At 40.6% G+C, this 22,815-nt stretch overlaps 1 protein-coding gene across 1 annotated transcript in view; it reads right to left on the bottom strand.

Annotated features, from left to right (window-relative positions):
- The window catches only part of DAPK2 (death associated protein kinase 2), a 34,009-nt gene extending 18,438 nt beyond the window's left edge, over positions 1-15,571 (bottom strand). Inside the window, exon 1 of the mRNA XM_010168635.1 lies at positions 15,479-15,571. Coding sequence (XP_010166937.1) covers positions 15,479-15,555 — 77 coding nt within the window. The 5' untranslated portion in view covers positions 15,556-15,571. The remainder of the gene's footprint in view (positions 1-15,478) is intronic.
- Between the last annotated feature and the right edge of the window lie 7,244 nt (positions 15,572-22,815).

Below are 22,815 nucleotides of genomic sequence, written 5' to 3'. Positions count from 1 at the left end.
GAGTGAGAAGATGTGAGAGAAACAATCCTTGCAGACACCAAGGACAGTGAAGAAGAAGGAGGAGGTGCTCCAGGCGCTGGAGCAGAGATTCCCCCATAACTTGAGGTGAAGACCATGGTGAGGCAGCCTGCCCCTGCCCTGCAGCCCATGGAGGTCCATGGTGGAGCAGATGTCCACCTGTAGCCCGTGGAGGAACCCACATTGGAGCGGGTGGATGCCTGAAGGAGGCTGTGACCCCATGGGAAGCCCACACTAGAGCATATTCCTGTCAGGACCTGTGGCCCCGTGGAGAGAGGAGCCCAGGATGGCGCAGGTTTGCTGGCAGGACTTGTGACCTCGTGGGGCACCCACGCTGGAGCAGTCCCTTCCTGAAGGACTGCACCCCATGGAAAGGACCAATGCTAAAGCAGTTTGTGAAGAACTGTTGTTCATGGGAAGGACTCACGTTGGAGAAGTTCGTGGAGGACTGTCTCCCGTGAGAGGGACCCCACGCTGGTGCGGGGGAAGGAGTCCTCACCCTGAGGAGGAAGGAGTGGCAGAAACAATGTGTGATGAACTGACCCCAACACCCATCCCCTGTCCCCCTGTGCCGCTGGTGAGGGAGGAGGTGGAAATCAGGAAAGAAGTTAAGCCCCGGATCAAGGGAGGGGTGGGGAGGAGGTGATTAAAGACTTGGTTTTATTTCTCATTATCCTCTTGTCTGATTGGTAATAAATAAATTTGTTTTTTCCCCCAAGTTGAGTCTGTTTTGCACCTGCCAGTAACTGGTGAGTGATCTCTCTCCGTCCTTATCTACACCCACGAGCCTTTCGTTATATTCTTCTCCCTCCTAGTCCAGTTGAGGAGGGGGAGTGATAGAATGGGCTTTGGTGGGCATCTGGCATCTAGCCAGGGCCAACCCACCACACAGACACAATGAATAGGAGGAGGACATGTGGAGGCCCATATAGCTATGAAAAAAAGAGGAAGTCTCACTGGTATTTTACAATCACAGCCAGATACACTTTGGATGTCTTGTTAACTGTAGAGCTTGTAAAGTCAAAGACCAAGACAACAGGATTTCTGCACCTCCTAATGCATCTGCATTCAGCACATACGAATCAAACAGCATCAGCTTCCCAAAATTTGCAACCTAGACCAGGTAAAAAGCAGAAGAATGGAAAGTTTGCATCCCTTGCCACCTCAGCTGGCAGCACTGAGAAATTAAGCCATTTACTTAATTTTACACAGGGAGTCTGTGGCTGATCTTAGACTTGAAACTAAATTTTACAACTCAGATATCCTAATTTCAGCCAAATTACTTTGCCAAAGTGGGTTTTATTATATTGCTGAAATGAAGATGACTTGGGTCATAAACAGCAGGATTATTTACAACACACACAAGATAAACTCAGAGGCTGACACCGCCTGATTTTTTTTTTTTAAAGAAGTGAAGTTTGTTCCCTTTCAGAAATATTTTGGACAGCTGTACAACAGTCTTGTCGCAGATTCAACATCGGCTGTCCTCAATTTGGTAATAGCTCAAGAGTATAAAGAATAGCAGTAGCAACCTGTCAGTTATAATATAATTAGGTACAACATCAAATTTGTCCATCATTAATAAGGGAATTTATCCTAGCAATCAAGACAATGTATTATTTGCATTGCTACTATCATCTAGGAGATTTGTCACTGAATAAGAACACAGAGACAATATCACTGGGTGGTTTTAGAATCTATTTTTAGAAGCATGCTTTAGAGGAGCACAAGTTCAGCTTATTTAATTTTGTTCAGTTCAAAAGAGGATGTGGAAAGGATGTGGGAAAGAGACAAACTGGACAATCCAGAATAACAAGATAACTTCTTGCTCTTCTTTCAAAGTTTATTTTTAATACTGGTTCTGGAGGGAAATGCTCTGGGGCAGAATCTGACTTGAGAGAATGACAGAAGTGCAGCCTGACAGTTTTGAATGTCTCAGTGCATAACAGTGGTATTGCTATGGAGCATTAGAATAAAGAGAGCCTTTAAGCAACTGTTTGTATAGGTATGGGTTTATGCGAATCTTACTGTGATATTCCAGAAAAACCACATTGCTGAGCACTTGCCATGAAATGCTGAAAATATGTAAACAAAACACTGACCTGACAGTACAGGTTACCTGACTCCAGTCAGGCTTTTTAAGGTCAGAGTGGGGAGAAGTCAGGAAGCTGATTCTGTCTGTCATTTGAGAAGAGCAAACCACTTCTTCCCCAAATGCCAAACATATGTTCCCTTTCTGCATGCTCAATCTATTTCTTTATGTTCTCTCTGTGTTCATCTTAATTTCATTCATTAAAGAATTCTAAAAGGAGGACTTTCATTATTACTACTTTTTGGTAGTTGTTAAAACTTGAAATTCCCATAAAACAGATGTTATGTTAGAACACGTTGACAGATATACTTTACACTGAAATATGTTTTTCAAGGAGTTCTTTGAAAACTAAGTGAACCTGGAAAAAGACAGTGCTCTGGCATTCTGCCAGTCAAGAGGCAACACTCAATTCCCTAGATGAGCCAGGGCAATTTATGCTGGACAGATTTGCAAGGAATTTTAGGCAGCAACCTCCCATTGACTTTAATGGTAATTAGGTTCCTACACACTTGATGGAAAATAACACCTTAAGTCCTTCTGTACTTAATTTCCCAAAGACTGTAAAATGCAGATAATGCTACTGAAAAAATGAAATAAAATTATAAGGAGTAAGCATATAGCTGGACTTATAAACTAATTTCATGTCTCCAGATATCATTAGAATTGCCATTATAATAATTCATATTTTTATTCACCAGTTGTTTCTGCACAAGAATACATGACCAGAAAGGAAACTAAAATAAAACCTAACAGCACCTCAACCAGTCTTTTAACTGCCTAGAAGCACATGCAGACTACCATGAATGCAAGACAGTTTAACTCGTCTTTTCACAATGTACCTGCAAACTCAGTTGGGGATCTGAGTCTTTAGTTGGGATTCTTTTTGTTTCCAATTTGGGAGGTGTCTGCATGAGGATGCGGTTTGCAATGAGAAGCCAATTGGCTTGGCAATGCCAGCATCATATGGCCAGGCTGTTGGAAAGGTGCAATCACAGCCCACTGCACTGAGCAAACCACAGCAATACTCTTTCCACACAATTTTGTTCACTTTAATGGTGCTATAAATATCTATTATTCTTTTTTGATGCTGGTTTTGACCTACAGCAGGTGTAGGGAGGTGAAAATAAAAAAAAAAAAAATTGCGAAAGTTTCCTCTTTTCTTTTGAGAAGAACAGAAAACATCAATCTGAACGACACCAAGCTACAGCAGTATGAACATGGTAATAGTGACATCAACACATCTGGTATTGCTGCACCAGATGGAAAAGCTCATTAAACCAGAAGGGACACAAGCAAATGCTTTTAAGGGAAGTGGAGATGAAAGTTCAGTTCCATTCTTCTTGATCTTCTCCCCCTCACACGTTTTGTTGCTGCTGACTATGTTTTAACAAGGTTACACTGTGCTCTTCCTAGCCTACTTCAGCTCTTGCTGGGACATATACTTCTCTCAAGATTGAAGCTGAGTTAAAGAAACTATGGTTGGTATGCCAGCCAGCTGGTTTTAACATGATAAATACAGTCCAGGCAATGCAAGGGCCTTGAAGGAAATTTCTCACACCAGAAGTCTCACAGCCATACAATGTAGGAAGAAAACAAAACTTAAGCCTGACTACAATTCAGAATTATATTAGACACTGGGAAGGTAAAGACAAACTAGAAAACATGCATATTTTTGAGTCATCCTGTTTAAACTGCTTCCTCTTCACATACTGAGGACAACAGAAATACCTAGGTGCTGAGCTCAGCTCAGTCAGAAAGTGGGGCTTCCTCAGGCATACCACTTCATCCATCTACCTTACAGTGATACCCTGTAAAACAGCAGTCATACCCCTGTGCTAGAAACTAGATGGTTCTGACTTGTGTTTACATCAAATTACAGACACACAATTCTGATTTAAGATAGAAGGGTAGGGTAAGTGCTTCAGTTTCACAGCATCCTTCCTCACTGCCCAACACATGTTCTATATATCCAAAAGCAAGATCTGGGGCACAACATCATAAACAAGGCACCATATAACAAAAAATAGTCACCTACTAGATGAAGGAGCATACAGGAAAACCGAAAAAGTGAGCTTTCACAATATAAGGTGTTGACAGTTTGAATAAACACATGAACTTTGTATTTGCCCTTTTTTCTTCATATTTAGGACATTCAGTTGTGGAAATGCAAGCCTAAAAGGGTTACCTATTCACATATGTGGTTGTCTGTGCTTAGGAAGCCAAATCATAACTTAGAGATCTAATTTTAGGTTTACTAGACTTCGCAAAGTTTGCCAGTTGTTGGCTCTCTTTCTCTAACTGGATGATAAATTATGTTTGGTCCCTTGACAGCAAGGAAAAAAAAATTACACTCTATCCAGTGTCACATATTCTCTGAGCTCCAAGTCAATACGATATCTTTAACCCTGAAAATAATTTTATTTATGTTTACTGACAACAATCAGCTACTTTACAGTCTATGTCATAAGCCAAGTCAGCTTCACGCTGTCACTTCTCCAGTGAATGAGCTTACAGAATCCTTTGTTTTGATTTTGTATAATCTACAGTCAGAGGCAAGTAAAAATCCTAAAAATATATTATGAAATCATGTGTACAATCTTAAGTTAATATACAAAAACATAATCACAGATAATAGTGTCTAGCTAACCTGAATATGCAGGGCTTCTCTAGATTCAAAAGGCTGTCTTTCGAGCGCAGACAGAATGGTTTATTTAGTTTCAGTAAAGAAGGGTCATTTATCCTCAGTTACAACAATTGTTTTTATGTCAACAGTTTTGTTCATCATGCCTTTCTGCCACTATTAAATTCAGATTGGTTTTAACTGGCTATCTCAAGCTTAGAAAGTGTGCATCTTACTACTTTTCCATCTTTTCCACTCCTATTTATTTTTCTTGGAAAAAACACACTAATAATTTTACCTTTTCATAGTTGTATTTTATTAACTTTCAAAGAAAAGCTCTTGAGAATGCTGAATGCCTTTCTTAAAAAAAAAACAAGTCTGAAAAAGCTGCTTTTCTCTCAAACTTAAGTGATTAGAGCAACTACTCTACTGCACGTAATTTTATCAAGCTAAATACTCTCCTCCCTCTTTCCTTAGACTTCAGAGATGACTTCTGATAGTTGTCATGCACTTGCATGCTCTTCCCAGCAGAGAGGACAGGAGTCTGCTGGTACCTTCTTCTATAATCCATTTGCATGCTCTCAGCTCATTTATGAAACACAGCTCAACCAAAGGCCATGCAAGGTTCACAAGGTATATGCATAAATGTACTTTCCTGGAAGTTTTTTGTAGGAAGTCTGTGGTCACAGCCATAAAGAAGTGGAAGCCTTCTGTACATGGACTACAGCAATAATTTGTAATATATTTTGGTTTTATAGACTTTTTTTGTTGTCAACTAAACCAGGATTTGGTACAGCAGAAATTTAATGTAAGCAGTGAATGAATAGTATGTCCAGTAGCACAGTATTTACAAAGAAACTAGATAGAGCATGATAGCTGAAACAAAAGAAATCCTAGTATGGCAATGTCACTGAAGGGAAAGTATCTTGCTGTTTCTGTAAGACTTTATGGAATGAAAGTAAAAAAAAACCAAAACCTTAATCTGTTAAATACTATGCTGACACCTCTTACAACTTCATAAAGGGCTTTAAAAATAAAATTGTCACAAATGTCACTGAACTTCCTGTTTAAGCTGGGGAAAAAAAAAAAAGTTATTTTTGGTTTGTTTGGGTTTGTTGTTCCCCTCCAGCCCCCCAACAAAACGCAAACAAAGTGGCTACCTTTCCTAAAGCAACTACACAGAACCTAAACTGTGGCAAATGCCAGATTATGATAGAATAATCTAAAACTTTTCTTAATAGAACATTTAACAGGAATTTTGCTTGGCTACTAATAAGTAGATAAATTCTTCATGTGTGTAAAAGATACAGAAGTAAATTCAATTCACAATATACTATGGCTCTCTTTTGAACCTTTCATGTAATATTATCATAGAAATATCCCTAACTTACCACAGCCCTGTGATATAGACTGGAAGAAAAATTTTATTGTATAAGAAACAACTAACATGGCTTCATTTCAGGCTCACTAAGTGCTTGGGCAGTGTCAGGGTCACTTCTAACCAAACCAGTTAATGTTACAGAGAGAAGTATCACAATACCACTACTCCAACAATATGCTAATTTTTAAACCTAACAAGATGCACTATTTTGTACAGAAAGACAACAAAAAAATCAGCTACCACTTTTAAACACACTGGCATTTGCACTCTCAACTCCTGTTTTCACTACCTGATTGCATAGTACTGTAGCATACAGAGACTTTACAGAGTAAGTTTCAACATTCAGGACAGGGAAGTGCTGAGCACCTTTGGACATATGCTGTATCTGATAATGCACCTTTCACCCACATCTCTTTACGGCTCACACAAAGGTAACCAACACACCCTGGCCCAAAGACCAGGATCTCTGTGTCTACTGGCAGAGGGAAGTGAGAACAGTAGAGGAATATGGACTCAAATAGAAATATCCGGTTTACTGGAATAAGTAGGCAGCAAATAAACCATTTAAAATTCACAAGATTTAATAAATTTAATGTTCCTGAACAATGCTATGAATTATTACAGGCTATCAATAAAGTAACATGTATCTGCATTATAGCCAACTAATGCCTTAAACACCATTGTAGGTCATTAGCCCTGAGTCACAAGAAACTGTGCCACCTACTGAATCATCATCAGCATCTCCTGAAGCTGTTAAATGTTTTTGGGAACTTTCCAATCACGCAGTGACAAGCAATGCAGCTCTTATCAGCTCCTGAGGTGGGAGGAGCAGAGTCTGCAGTGGTATAGCTCGAGCCCAGCAATCCTGGCAAGCTCCTGATAGCCTGGCAAGCATTTTATGTAATCTGAAGCTCAAGAATAAAATGCACATGATAAAAATTTTTCCCCACTTATCACACTTAGCTTTTAGGTTGAGTATCAGCTCTCTGAGTGGTAATGAACAGAGTCCAGAGACCTCGGGAAGGTCAAAGCTGATTCATGCTCAGCAGAAATAACTGATTTGATAAACTGTTCCTTCTGCTATGTGGAGCAACACCAGTGCATACGTAATATGCATTGCAGAACGTTAGCACCCTGTACCTTTGCATTTAAAGGTCCAAATCCAGCTAGATATGGACTGAATGTAATAGACCTTGGGGCAGATAAACTGTAAGAGAGTAGCAGTGTTACGCTTAAATGGCTAAATGATTTTTCTCCTTCCCCATGTATGAAACAGATGGAAATCACACTGGCACCTTAAGATTTTAGAAAACTATCTGTAAGGCCTAAATCACAAAGGGTTGTTGAAACTCTCCATTTCACTTCTCTTTGTTGATTCTTCTCATCTGTCAAAATAAGAGGTGGAAATTATTTCCTCACCTTATTTAATCTTTACTATACTGAAGTAAACAATCTCCTCCAGCAGCAAGACAGCACAGAACCTACATTATTTGTTTCCTCCACTGTTCCTACATAGGAAACAGAGAGATCAATTCAGATTCTCTCTTTGTGATGACTATAGATCCACAAAACTTGGATTTTGAGGTTAACTACTCTCTCACAAAAGCTGTAGATTCTGTAGTAAGTAAAGAGTACAAGGCCTGGCTTTAGGGTACACAGTCACCCACTCATGGTATAATTGAATCTGCACTAGGGGCTGCCCAAAACAGGCCAGTGACTCCAACCCAGAGGTGCTTGCATTAGATAGAACAAGCCTGGCTTTCTGAGCGATTTTATATCTCTCATCACCAAAGCATCACTGCATGTTATGCTCAGCTATTAAAACAAGTTTTCACTCCAGTTCAAATCCACTGATGCATTAAAAATGATTAATAGATGTCACCTGGGCTAAATTAAGGTTGACCATCAGCCAAATCTCTGCAAGTCCTATTCTGTGTAAGATGCTAATAACTTGTCCAATACTTTATCACTGTTAGTCCAGTGGTGAGCTGCACTGTGTTTATTTTATGTGCATTTTTACTCATAAGTAACATTTTTCATTTCAAAAGCATGGAATGAATAGCATACAGAGCCTATTTTCTCAGCTGTTCAAATTTCCACCTGCTTTCTACTGCAATACAAAGTGGAAAAAATAGTTTTATTTTTTACAGAAATGGCAGTGCAAAGACTGGGATTAGGCTTAATATGCAGCAGTTAAAGACATTACTGAATTTGAGCTTTCTGAGCTCAAATTCAGTGACTACCTCTGCGGTTATTCAGATCTAATTATACTTTCAAAGCCAGATATGAACTGAGGAGATACAATGAGATCACTTCCATCATCAAGATGGATGCTGGTTGTAAGAAATTCACTGGAAAAAAATGTGTCAAAGTCAGTGCTAAATAGCCAAGACCAGTTTTTCTCAGTTACTATAGGTAGAGTAGCTTTGTTACTAGGAAAATAAATAAATAAATAAATAAATAAAAATAAAAAACCACCCAACCACGAGCAACAAGAACTCACACTGTTTTCTCTGCACTTCCTGTACCAAATAAAAAATTTTGGAAACAGTTGAAAGAACACTGAAAACTAGCAGGTAAATCTGTTTAGAAAGGAAAAAGCTAAGTTCACTTACTCTTCCAGATAGAATAAAAAAAAATCCAAGAATAGTGAATGTATCAGACAGCTGATTACAACCATAGTGATGATGACCAAGTACCTGATGCCAAAACTGTTTCAACAGAAGATTTAATATACACCAAAAACATGACATACAAGATTTTTATAATGAGAAGTATTATCAGAGGTGCTGGGTAGTGCTCAATAATTAAACTTACATTTTGCATCAAAAGCAAATACTTGCTTTGTGTGTGGTGTAGGAAAAAATAATCCAAGGTTATTCTTCCAAATTTGAAGAACTAACTCAAAGGACAAATTAATATAAGAACAGAGTTAAGGTTCATGTCTGAGAAAGCCCAAGGCTGAACAATTTCTACAGAGAGGAAAAAAAACCTCCTGGTATGAAGATACTGCATTATGTGTGTTAAGGGTAAATTTCCTAGCTGCAATTACACCCCTCTGGTTACTAGGGAGTCCATCTAGCTGGGTAACATTACTTTTTATCATAGATTTCCAAGTTCCTCCCCTACAAAGAATACCTCAGTTATCTCTGCTTTTTGTTTTCATTACATAAATAAATATTTACTAGTTTCACTGTCAGAATAGCTATTATGTGCCAGGCCCCAAAGTCCCATTACCACTGGTAAAAATGTTGTGTTTGCTGTCCTTTTAAGCTTCAACCAGAACAAAAGGTTTTGTCTGTTTCAGGCTTCACCTGTTTCAGTGAGCAAAACTGATCCTCCACACACAAGGCAGGAACTTGTAGCTGGAGAAGAGGGACTACAAGAGGAATGATGGGCCATGGATGAAAGATCTAGCTTGGCTTTAATCATGAAACCACAGCCCAGGTCAGCAGGGACTGAGAAACTGGAGGCTGGATCATGACCAAACTAATTAACAGAAATCACAGTGATTACCTTTTGCATTGAGACATTGACTGAATCATCTGGAATTTCTTCCTAGCCTGGTTACACAGAATGCAAAAGGAAACAACTTCAACCAAAGTAAACCCCTAATGCATGTGCCTGTTTTGTTCTTTAGCAGAACAGGTATGTACAACATGACTTTGCCGAACAACAATTATACAAAGAAATTTAAGTACCTTATTGAAAGAGGGAAAAAACTCATCAATCCCTTTGAAGCCCAGAGAGTGAATCAAAACTCAATATATTTAAAAATCCCACCAGAACATGAAACACTCATGTAGAAGCAGGAAACAAAAAATGCAGAAGTATCCCGGAGGAATGTTACCACCATGAAAAAAAACCTGAAGTATCCATCACACCAAATACATATTTTTTTGTTCATCCATGTGACAAAAATCAGCTACTACATGTGATACATGAGTTTCCTCCTACCTCCTCACCCCCCAAAATTTAACAACAAATACTTGGAGCTCAGCAGATCCAGAAATCTTTTAAAACCAAACTATATACATCAAGGCAAGGAAGGGAAATCAGGAGGAATAACTCTACTTGCTCACCAAAATGACCTTTCATTTAGCACATCAGTGACACAAAGTACCATTGCTTCTCTCCTGCTGTCCACTGGATACTTGTAAATTCAAGTAATGGTAGAGAAATTAACAGCCACAGAAACAGCTAGGTAGTGATGATATTAAAGCACATACAGCAGAAAATTCCTCAAAGTGAAATACAAACCATCCTGACATGCAGAAAAATGTCACAGCCTTGTTGTAAAATTAATTTCCACAGTCTAAGCCTGATCCACTCATATTTAGCTTGCCTTTTGTATTAACCAGGTATTAACTTGGGCTTCTAGGAACTCTTTAGGCACAGGATCCCACAGAAAACAGACATTTCAATACTCTAGTTTCCACAACTTCAGCAAGTCCTGCTTGTTTTTCTTGTTAGAAGAAAAGCTCTTACAATTTTAAAGACATGCCCAGCTGCCTTCCTCAAAGGCCACCATGCTACATCAGCAACAAATTAACTGTCTTTCCAATGGAAAGGATTTCGAACTAGCAAGTGAACAAAACGCTTTTTCTGTTTCTCATGCGTACTGAAAGACAACTTTGATTTCCTATGAAGATCAGTTCATCAGACTGTGCATCTTGTATTCATACAAGATCTCCTACCTCTGCGGAAAACATAGCAAGGCCAGACAAAAGCTGGAGAAAGGAGAGGCTTGAGATGAGCACAGCTTCCAGTCACTGAGACAGGCAAGAAACTGGAATGGTAGGTGGTAAGGTTGGCAAACATTCCCCTTCCCTGCAGGGACAGGACAATAACGAAGTGAAGAGGCAGACTTCCTCACTCAGAAACACCACTCCCAGGTTTGTCTCTGCTAAGCATGATCTAAGTCCCTGCACACTGCAGAAAGCTGAGCTGCAGGGAGTAGGACGCTGTCTCAGGACACTGCAGTGCCATTCTCACACCACCCTGCAGGAACATGCTTTCTCAATGGCACTGTCATGAAACACTTCCGGACAAGCTCTGTGACACTTCCTATCCTCAGCCCTGACTTGACATGTAACAGTGACACTGTCCAGAAGGCACAGATGTCAACAGCTCTCTACAGCCTGGCTGGCAACACATTTGGGTAACCGATTAATGACTCTATGGTACCACCTTTTATGAATTACACTGCATGCCTCAAATTCTAGCACGCTCTGTACATCTACCACCACCATCAGTGTTTGCTAGTACAACTGGCAAAGGCTCCTGCAGGTTTCTGTAAGAACTCCTCTTGTCCAGCTAGACAGAACTACTCATCCAATCCCAAGACACTTTGTTAAAAAGGCTCTCCAGTGAGCTTTATTGCTGCCACTTTCCTGGGAACTCTACCAACAGTTCAGTAGGCCAGTTCTTTCTCTTGGCCTGCTTTGGCCTTTAACTTTAAGAGCTTCCATTCTTGGTTGTCTCTCACTGCCACCTCCTTTGTCACAAAAACCAGTTGTTATTTGACCTGCTGCATATTCCTAAATTAGCCTTTGCTTCCTCACTTTTTTCAAGAAGCATTGCCATTGCTTTGGCATGCTATTAGAGTGATCTGCTATGAACATTCCTGCAAATGGTTTATGCCAGGATCCTCCTGGAAACTTGCAAACCTGTTAATAGAATTCTTACAAAGTTTATTAAAATAAATGGTAAAGGATGCAGTTTACCATTACTTGAATAAAAGTGACATTTAACAACACAAACTCATATGTGAGGAAGGATACATTTTAAAAACATTCTATGGAAATGTTTTTAAAGTATCTGTTTCTGATCAACAACTCGGAGAAAGAAACTGAATCTGACAGAAAGTCTGATGCCTTCGAAGAGGGATAGCATTAAATGCCTGGGAGGACTGTATAAAGTACTCCCAAATCACACAATCTACTGCCCTTGGGAGAAGGGAAAAGAGACAGAATCTTCTAACACCTCTGTAGGCACTGATTACTTTATACCGCATTGCTTTCTAGCTCTTCTAGACTTCCAGACCAACTAGTGAGGACTTTTTAATGTATTCATCTTCAGCTAAATTTTCCAAACTCTTTCCTAAACTCTTTCCTTGTCATAAATTTTGAAAAAGAAAAAATTAAAATTTTCAATATTCTAGCAATAAGCTGTACTATAGATTTCAAAAGGGTTTTTATTTTGAAATGCTGAAATTTGCTAAATTCACTCTAGAGGCTCCTCTTTTCAGCTATTGCTAGAGAACCTCAGTCCCCACAGACTTCACACTTACGAACTGACTGCTATTATCTAGAAGGAAGTAACTTTAAATATATACATACATGATAATAAAGTATTGCACTCATTCAGCGTAGGCCACGCTAAACTTCCCCAAGTATAGCTGCTAGAATGAACAAGCCCATTAGCAACTTATTTTCTCTAATGCCACACACCAGACTTGTTCCCTGCACGTACCCTTTGGAGAAGTTGAGCAACAGTGGTGTAAACCTAAGATTAATATTTGAAAGATGGAGGGAATGTTGGAGCCAGGCAGCTAGTTACAGCACACAGCTGCAGCTATGGAAAACCTGCTCCCCCTTTCTGCAGAGTTTTCTCTCACACCATTGCCTTGGCACAGGAAACAACTACATTTCCAGCATCCTTTGAGTTGCCTCTAGCTCAGCAGTGACTCTGAAAATGATCTGCCTGAGGAGTCCACAAATGTGCCATTTGCAGGATTTTATACAGTGGGATCTGAAGAGCTTTTGCTGCAGCTACCTTCAATGCTGCACAATGACAGGAAGGGTCTAATTTCACCACCAGACCAGATATATCTAAGCCTTGCAAAGGAGCATCTGCAGTACATAATAAGAGCCTCTTTTCCTAAGTGCTGTGCCCAGCTAAACAGCTGCTGGCTCTGTCGGTGAGATCCTGTATTTTAACTTCTGACTGAATCCAAGCTAGAACAAGCATTAGGCCTGGATTAATTACTACTTTTGTTCTCAAAAAATCTCAGACTCTGGGGGACATGAACAGGACAGGCATTTCACAGACATTGCTTGAAAACCTTTGTGTAAGCAATTTTTGTTGCCAGAATGACAATAAGTGAATCCTTTTACCTGCCTGTACTTGTCAGCAACCAGCAGCTTGTTGCAAACATTCTGAATAAAAGGCACCTAGAGGTTCTAAGGGCATCTGTCAGCTTTGAAAAAGATCCTTGTGTTTCAGTCACCACAATCTGACTAGTGTGTTAGTTTTCTTCTAACAAAGCAAGAGATCATTTGTCATTGGCCCTAATTAGTAGTTACTGCTCAGAGATACTGAGGCATGATAACCCAGTTGTAACAAAAGGTTTGCAGAGCTCCTCACAAAATCTGAAAGTGAAAATACACTGACAAAGACAGTGTGACATCATATTCATGGGCAGGTGTAAAGTACACAACTTGAATGCATTCAGAGTAAAGGAGTTTGTTCCAATCTTGCTGCCTTCTTCTCACAACTCAAAATTACAGGGCTTTCCCTGAAAAATCGTAACAAGCAGTAGAGGTCGGCTTGTTACAATCTATTTCCTTCAGGCCTTTCAGGGAACATTTTTGCCTACAGACCTCAGTACCAACTAGACTTTGATTTCTCATCTACATTAAGTATTACATGTAAAACGCTGGGAACTAGAATGTGGGTTTGTAGTGGAGTTTAATACCCTTCTGTCATGTGAGGATGGCACCTGCTCACATACACACTTGCTTCTTCTGGCTTATCTAGGAAAGGTCTTTCTTGCAGAGAATACACCCATTAAAACAGGCCACAGTTTCAGATTCCGTGTCTGAGTGTAGTCTCCTCTAAACCCAGCCCATCACCCAACATGTAATGAGCACCACCTCCAAGGCATAACCTTGGGACCAGACATGTTTCCCCAACATGCAGCCAGGAAAGGAGGAGGGCTGCTGCGACCACTCAAGCCTTTACCAGCCTGAGGCCTCTCAGGCAGACTCAAACAGCGAGGGCCAGCCTTTACCAGGTTGTTTCAACTATGTTTCTCCATGTGAGAGGCCTAATAACTATGAGCTTGAAGAGGAGAATGAGATTCATCATCTCAAAAGACACTGGATTTCCAAATCCAATTCAGGAACCAAAATAGCATATTTTGCATTTTTGAGTAGCATATTTTTAAATATGCTACTTAGTTTCCAGTTTCTCATTTCAGGAGTTTGACTGTTACAGCACATACTAGGGCCTCCTGAGTTAAAAAAAAGCACACCTTTTACACCCTGCATATACACACTGAATTTCTTTACTGCTCACTGTTGTCAGATTTTCACTTTTGGGCTGATGTTCTCAGGACCAGTCAGTACTCAAAAGTAAGCAGTTACAGAAAAATTAATAGTTAAGGGCTTCCTGAGAGGGAAGGGAACAAAAAACAAGCAAACAAAAAAACCCCTCCAACCCAAAAAAACATCTCCCCTTAAAAGAAATCCTCCCAGTAATTCTGAAAGATGAAATAGCTGGGAATGGAAAAAAATAAGATTTAGAAGGGAAACAGCTTCGGCTGAAGTGTGAAAAAGTGTAATTGCATATACAAAGTCATTTATCAAAGCCAAATGTCAGACTTTGGAAGGAAGCCAACATGTGTATAGCCCTAATTTAGCTATTTGCATATTAAAAAGAAAATCACTGGAGGGTTGGACACTGAATGGAAACCAGCTATCCTCACCCAGAGCACTGTATGTTGTTAAGTGACTGGGGGGAGCCCCCTGTCATCCAGCTTCTAAACCAAGTACACTGTTTAAGCAGGTGCTTATGGTTAAGCGTGCTAATAGCCCATTAACTCCACCTATAATTAATGCCTGCAGATAAACCTTTATAGATTAAAAGCTATATACCAGTATTAACCAGTCCAGCTAAAATTCTGACAGGTAAATCTTTTCAGGAATACACATGCAGTATTTTGCAGGCAGATATGAACATGTTTTGTCAGTGCTCGGAGCCAGCTGAAAACAACAGTGCTGTTCAAAACAACAAGCCAAATTAAAGCACTGCGTCTATGACGACGGCACCATGGGTTCCCATTTCCTAGATGGTTCAGAGAACAGACAGGTAAACTCAGTCTAAAGCACAGACACAGATGATACCTGTCTACTAAAGACAATGTAAACATACCTTTTGTTGTCCTAGTTGCAAGAAAAGAAAAAGGAAAAATAGTTAGCACACTTAAAAAAATCCAAAGTGCAGTTTTTGTAAAGGGATATGTTTCTGCTGTTGTATACCACAATTGATTTAGGCTATCATGCACAGTCATTGTTTTAAGACATGGCAAATATCCCCACATGTCAGCTTTTAGAATAGTGTGGTGTCATCAGTACAAACTTACCTTCCTAGCTCTTCCCCAATTTCATAAACGTCCTCCACCTTCTGTTGCTTGAAAAAAGCCATATTTGGACTTTTCATTGATGAACAAAGATGATGTAACTAGAATATTAAGAAAGAATGACACTCATTATGATCTTCTAACAGTCAAAGACTCATAAAACACATTTCTGATATGGTCACTTGGGATCCATCGCAGCTCATTCATGGACAGAGTCACCACTGATCAATCAAAAGAGCTAATTCAGCAGTTTCAGCCAAATAGTGAGGATCCAAATCTGGAAAGAGGTGAGCGCCTATCAAGTGAAGAGGGTTCTTGCCACTCACTGAAGTAGCTAAGCACATACTTAACCAGAAGCACAGAACACACCTTGAAACATAAATGTGATGGAAGTAAAGCAACTAATTAATAATTTGACAAATTTATGGACAATAAAGCATCCACACTACATTGAAGAGGGCTAGCAGGAGAATCAGCATTATCAAGCTTCTTCATTAACGTGCCAGCAGGCAGACCACAAGGCAGAGCTTCCTTTTTCTCACGTCAGGCAATGCTTCTGAAGCACACTGGCAGGACAGCAAGTGGAAATCTGAACTACTGCTGCAAAAAAGGCACTGTAATTCCATCTACAGAGTTTTTGGTGCAACACCTTTCATCACACACTAGGTGTTTCAAATGAGAAAAAACATGAGCAGCATTTGTTGCATGCATTACTCTGTGTAACTGTGAAATCTGTTTCCTGAACACAGGAAAAAAGTTAACTATCAGCTTTAAAAAGTTGATAAGCTCTGTGAGGTCTGGAACGACATACCTCACAATGGTGCATTTGAGGAACTGGGAGTGCATTATGCTGTGCTGCTTTTGGAAGAGAAGATCAGAGGTCACATTATTCCTCAGGATACACCTACACAACAATGTATGTTATGTTAACAGAATGGATTTTAACATAATAACCAGCCAACCAGCTTGCGACACCCCTGGTGTTTCCTGTGTGGATAAACACCAAGGTTATCCCCAATGCCCCAACCAACATCCACTATTTAGATCAGAATGTGTAAAGTAGCTGTAAGGCCTCTGGCATCACAATAAAATCTAACTACATTGAGTCCTGCAGTTATTCTCACATATCTCTAGGCTTCAGCAGCATATCTGTACTTCGCAATGTAATGAATATTTCCTAATGAATCTCGGATGCTGCTTGCTGCAGATGCACTGGGGACTTCCAGGTTCCACACTTCTATACAGCTCCTGCATGTTTTTAAATAGCAGTCTTTGGCAGCTGACTGTGGCACACTGCAAAGCATTTTTCACAAGCAAACAAAGTTCTATTTTGCTCCTTTAGAAAAAAAACCTCAATTCAATGTTGCAAGAAGACCCAGCTGTTTTGATAAATCAGCAGACTTATTATAAAATGGGACAAAGTACCAAATAGCAATTGCAGGCTCCCTGGGAGGTTGAAATGCATGTATTTTTAAAGATTTTTCTCGAACAAAAGCATATACCATAAGCAGCAAATACATTGTAAAAATCTACCAACTTGTCAAAATGCACCCAGCTTTTGCCATGCACTCAACTCAGAAAAAAGACAGGCTGCTTTTTCTCCCTCCCTTTTTTTATAAACCATTGGCTTCTAACACGTGGGAGGCATGTTCCTTTCCAAATATGCTCCTTCTATTCCTTCAAAGGAACAGAAACAGTCTCTTAGCTCTTCTACATATTTTTGGTTGATGTTAGCAAAACCTACACATTAGGACAAAAATTATTTGACTGCTTTATGTCAAGCAGAAGTGCTACTACATCAACGCTTACCCTGGTATTAGTTGGGAAGAACATTCACTTTCAAAAGACGGCAGCGGCATGTAAAGGGGTATCAACAAAGTCAGATGTCCCTCTATCAGACACTCAGCAGCATTTACACAACTCAAGCTGAGAAGGGGTACCTGCTTCCATCCTCTCGTGACGCAATTCTGTATAATTCTGTGATGGCTCTCATCATATACTTAACGTCTCTGTGCCGTGCATCCTTTTCGATAGCCATTTCCAAAGCACAGGGAAATCCAGGAGGGACCATTCATTGTGACTATTCATTTCCCTTTCACGATGTACTCATTAGGTGGGGAGCTTCTCATGGCCCTCACCCACCCTACAGCCTGCTCTCCTCTATGCTCTTTCCTTCCAAGATGGAGCAGAAAATACAGGTCACACACATTATTCTGGCAAGTACCACTCCCTCTCCCCAAGGGACCCACAGCTTCACTCTTATCAGATGATGGGAAATATTTCAGCTATAAATCAAAATGGCATCCTCTCCTTTTTGAAGGGTGCATATCTGCACACCTCATGGGATAGTATGCATGTTGTGATGTGACATGACTGACATCCATCTGTCACATGACCAACACACATCCGTTTCGGTCACATTTCAGAAGAAGTTACCATTTCCACTGCATGGCAGACACTTGCAGGCACCTCATGGAGGAGAGGGAGGTGCAAGGTATCCCTAGCAGTAGCCTTCATGCCCTCAGCAGCAGCCTTGCTGGAGGTCTCCACTGCCACTATGATGGCTCTCTTAAAGGCTCTGTGGGGCCTACTGCATTTTAATTAACAAATCTGTTCAATCTCCAGTTTCAAAACTCTGCAACAGAGACAAATTCGCTACCCACGCCTTCCTATGTAAAGGTGCTCTAGCCGTGATCTCTCTTACCCAGCTACCCAAGGCAAAGAACAGAAACCACACAGGCTGTGACACTGAAGACCAGAATAACCACAGCACTGTTAAAGCATACTGTAGAAATCAACACTTGCGTTGGTGAGCCTCAACTAGATGCATTACAACGTGGGGCTTTGGGAGGGGAGGGGGGTGTTGTTTGCCTCCACTTCCACTTTCCATCCCTATAACTTTCTCTGACATTTTCTGGTTGGTCCTTACTTGGCCTATATTTCCCGGGTTTTTCAAGATGAAGCCAGGTGAACTATTCTGCTACTTTGCTTTTTAATTCCTTTCCCAAAGCCACGTTCGCGCCTGGGACAAAAATGATGCCTTTCCTCTCAACGAAAATAAACAACTCAAATTCTGCTTTGTAAGCAAATTGTTGTATTCCTCAAGCAACTTTTCATAATCTCAGAGAAAGCTCATTGACCAATATTGCTCAGAGCTTGAAACTACAGTCAATAAAAGCTTTAGTAGCATTTACAAGAATAAGGACATCTCTGAGCTACTGGCTCCATACTAAGCTTATATAATGTTGCTCACAATTGTTCAGAGCAGGACTTCCTGAAGTGTTGGTGCAAAACCTAATTCAACACCCACAGACTTCAGAAAAAGCAAACAAAGGACAAAGCCAAGCCTTGCTGAAAACTCCAAACCTTTTGCTTATCCTGAATTGTAGCATTAAGTTCTGAGCACATGCAAAAGTCAAGTATGGAAAAATGCCCACATATTAAGAGATACTGCTGAGACTTGACCAAAGACTGTAAATCCCTCAAGGTGACTACTCCCTTCATCAAAATCCAAGGTATGTGGCTATAAATAACATTAATGCAAACACAGCTACAAGAAAACTGTTGTTGCAAGAAAGAGAGTTTGTCATTCAGAAGAGCAAGTTAAAAACATAGCTTTGAGAATAGGGAACCCGCCCAAGATGCCTCTGGGAACATAGCCACTTTATGTTTGATTGACAAGTTTACTCATTTCCCAACATCCTCCAAAGAACATACCTGCTTCTGCAGATGTGTAAAATCCACGCAATATTATCTCAAAAACAACCAGAAAATTCTCATCCCTTTTGCTAATCTTTTAACTTATAATCTTGTTCCGCAAAGGTCAAACCAGCAAGCTTACCCTCAACACCAGGAACTGTTCAAGCATCCAAGCCAGCCTACAGCCTTGTTTTTGAAGACTGAACACAAAACTGCTCCAAAGTTTTCAGATCCTTCAGTCATACCTCTGACACGCTGGTGTTTCCCATGTCTTTCACTTCACATTATGTTAATCTGCCTTCCACTCTCATTACTTCTGCAGATCTCTCTCACTGGCTTTCACCCAGCGGTCACAGTTAGCAGACACCGAAAACAGATCATACACTTGATGATCCAAGACAACTGTCATTAGCAAATACACAGCAGAAGGGGAATAAGATAATAAAAGATAACCCTCCCACACTTAAAATTAACCTTGAATTAAAATGCCATTCACAAGCATAAACACAACTGTCCTCAGATAGTATATATTGATCTCAGGCAACTCTGGTGACTTCACACTGAAAGACTTAAAACTACAATGGTTTTGTTGGACTCCATTTGCAAGTACGGGGCACAAGTATATCAAAGGAGGAATGAGAGTCTTAGGGGTTTTTTGCTCTAGTCAGATGGTGATTTCCTTATGCTGGTCAGTGAAAGCAGACTGAATTAGAGATGGTCAGTCAACTTGGACTCATTCAGACAAAGAAGTACATTCATGATCTGAGGAATTAGCAACACTCAACTTTGTTTTCTGATACACTATGCTAACACTTCTGGGGCGTGTGCCCAAACAATATCACAATACAATGAGTCAGGATCGTTCCAATCGCTTAGGGTCTTCACCAGAACTCATTAAAACCAGGAGGATGGGAGAATCTGCTGCAGTGATTTTTGGATCAGACCAGAGCTTTAAGAGTTTCAAGGCAAGATCTGAAGAGGAGATAGCCTTCTGTGTTCTTTCACAGAATATGCCATGTCTGTTCCTCAACCATCTCACGTTGGGGCCAGCTCTTCTGTATCAATCTTTTTGCTCTAGGGTTTCTAGCAGTGAGCATTTTAACATGAAGGCCAGCTTCTACTCAGCATTCATGTTACTCACATATTTTCATAATGATACTCCATAGTATAGTATATGCATAGTATAAGTATATGACACTTCACCTTTTACTCCTGTATCCAACTCCCCTTTACACATCCCACATATCACAAGGTGGCATAGTATTGTTAATCCTATGCAAATTATTTTCCTACAGACATATAACAAAGCTGTAGCAAAACCAGAAATAGAATACAGACCCCCAAGATTCCAGTTTCAGGCACTATAAACATGTCCTGCCTAATCTCTTCATGTTCATAAATTGTCATACTGTAAAACTGGATCTCATTTACCCTCAGAAAGCACACTGTTTCCCACTGTGATCTAAGGCACAAATTTAAACATGTATATTTTATATCAGTACAAAGCCTGGATGTAGGTATTCTTATTCTAGTATAGAAGTGTCCTTTTAGTGCTGCTTGTGCTGTGTGTAAAGGAAATCGACCTAAAGAAATCCACTCTTTGAAGAGGGTGACAGAATCCACCTTAAGAGGAGCATAAGAAAGTAAGTTCTATTTCTCTCTTTCAAAATAGGTTTCCTTGCATAGGTAAGTTATTAGCTTGTCACCACCAGATTATCTGACTATCAATGACTGGTCTGCACACGACAAGTCCTTGACAAATGTCCATCCACTGCTGAACAAGAGCAGGATTGCAGAAAATAGAGGTGAGGACAAAACTGTTGTATCATTTGACTTGACACAAGCCTTGCATTTTATTTCCTTAGGCTATCTTCTGCCTTAAGGAAACCAGTTTCAAGTGACTGAGGTAACAGCTGAATAATCCTAAAACTTCTCAAGTACAATTGACATGAGTTGAATGACTAAATCCTTTGCCAAACTCAGAAGCATCCCCTGTAGCATGGTTTTATATTACAAAACAATAGTTATACTAAAGCAAAATCTAAAACACACGCTAGAATGGATCAAAGTAACAGCTTCCTTAACAACCAAATTCAAGTGATTTTTTCTTCTAGTTTTGGTGCCCTATGCTAAAACTAAACAGATTTTTATAAGCATTTTATAAGTATTTTCCTCTTCCAACCTTCTACCCTCACTGTGTTTTCTTTCTCTTCTTTTGCCCTAGAAAAGACTAAGCAGTTCCAACAGCAAAAAACAAGTACTTTTTAAAGGTAAAGTAAAGGTAATCAAAGCACAGTTAAAAGTTATATTCATTTCAGCAAACTCTTACTTTCACCTAAACATTTTCCTGTCAGAAAAGAACAGTAGCCTAAAAATTCTTCTGTCAGAAAATTGAGGCAGCTGCTATTATTATTACCTGTGTGCCTATAAAGGACAGAAAACACATCCAACATCCAAGCACTTCAGTCTCATTATAGAATCACTGTTCCTGCCACTAACCCTCAAGGGATCCCTTTCTGACCTCCCAAGTTTACTGTGCAGTAATTACATGTGTGGTGAATGACCAAAGAGTGCGTTTGGAAGCCTCCACTTCAAATGTACCTACCGAAGTGCTAGCTCTGCAGCTAATTACGGCTCCCCAGCAGGCAGCTAACTGCGAGGGCTGCCGCTGTAACTGATCCCAAAGCCCTCGCGTGCTTGAGCGATGAGCTTGGTGTGAATGCCTCGACAGAGAGGGTGCAGGGGGAAGCCTGCAATGCCAAGCATGCTGGCATGGCATCCCAGAGCCCCACTCCCCGTCCCTGAGGCGCCCTCAAGGATTAGTACTGCAGATAAGACCCATCACTGCCCCAAAGCCAGGTCAGATCGAGCCCGTATGATCTACATTTCTCCCACAAGCAGATAAAGGGCATAGGAAAGTCTAAAACCTACAAATGTTTCAGAACAGATAACCTCTAGAAAGGGTCAGAATTGAGCTTCTTCCCCATGTATCAAGCAGGTGAGCATTCTTGTTTCGGTCCTTTTGCAGCTGGTGACTGATCAGCAAAGGCAGGAGCAATTGCTGCACATTTCCACCCTCTCATTCACACCTTCACTCCTGACTGCCCTCTGAAAGGATGCAGGCCAGGCCAGGCCAAACCAGCCCCTGCTGTACTGCATCGCCCCGGGGCCCCCAGCTCGCTGCCCAGATGAGGAGGTGTTAAGGAACCAACCAGATCCCAAGTGAAGCTGCTTGAGGGAAAAAGAACTTACAGATAAACATGATGAAGTTGCACAGCATTTGACAAATGATAAAAAAAAAACTGAAGCGTGAACCCAGAACTAACCGTCCCTGATGGCTTTGGACAGAAACACCACCAGACCGAGCAGCATGTTAACACCAAACATCGCACTTCTGAAACTACTGCATTCCCCAGCCCCTGTGGGACCTGCTCTGGGATAAGTGACAGCTGCTCACTGAGGAGATGATCCGGGGAGCTGCATTTTCGCCTGGCTGACAGCTGCAGGACAGCTGGCACATGCAGCCCGAGGTGGAAATGCCATTAGGCACGCTGCTGTGCGGACGGGGTGGCCAAGCCTCCAGCCGCGCACCTCTGACAGACCTGCACCACAGCCACCAGAGCGATCTCGGCCACAGCTGA

This window comes from Antrostomus carolinensis, unplaced genomic scaffold, assembly GCF_000700745.2.
Source record: "Antrostomus carolinensis isolate BGI_N321 unplaced genomic scaffold, ASM70074v2 scaffold32535, whole genome shotgun sequence".
Classification (NCBI taxonomy): domain Eukaryota; kingdom Metazoa; phylum Chordata; class Aves; order Caprimulgiformes; family Caprimulgidae; genus Antrostomus; species Antrostomus carolinensis.
Note: the sequence above shows the minus strand (reverse complement) of the source record. Positions and strands in the feature narration are given on the sequence as shown.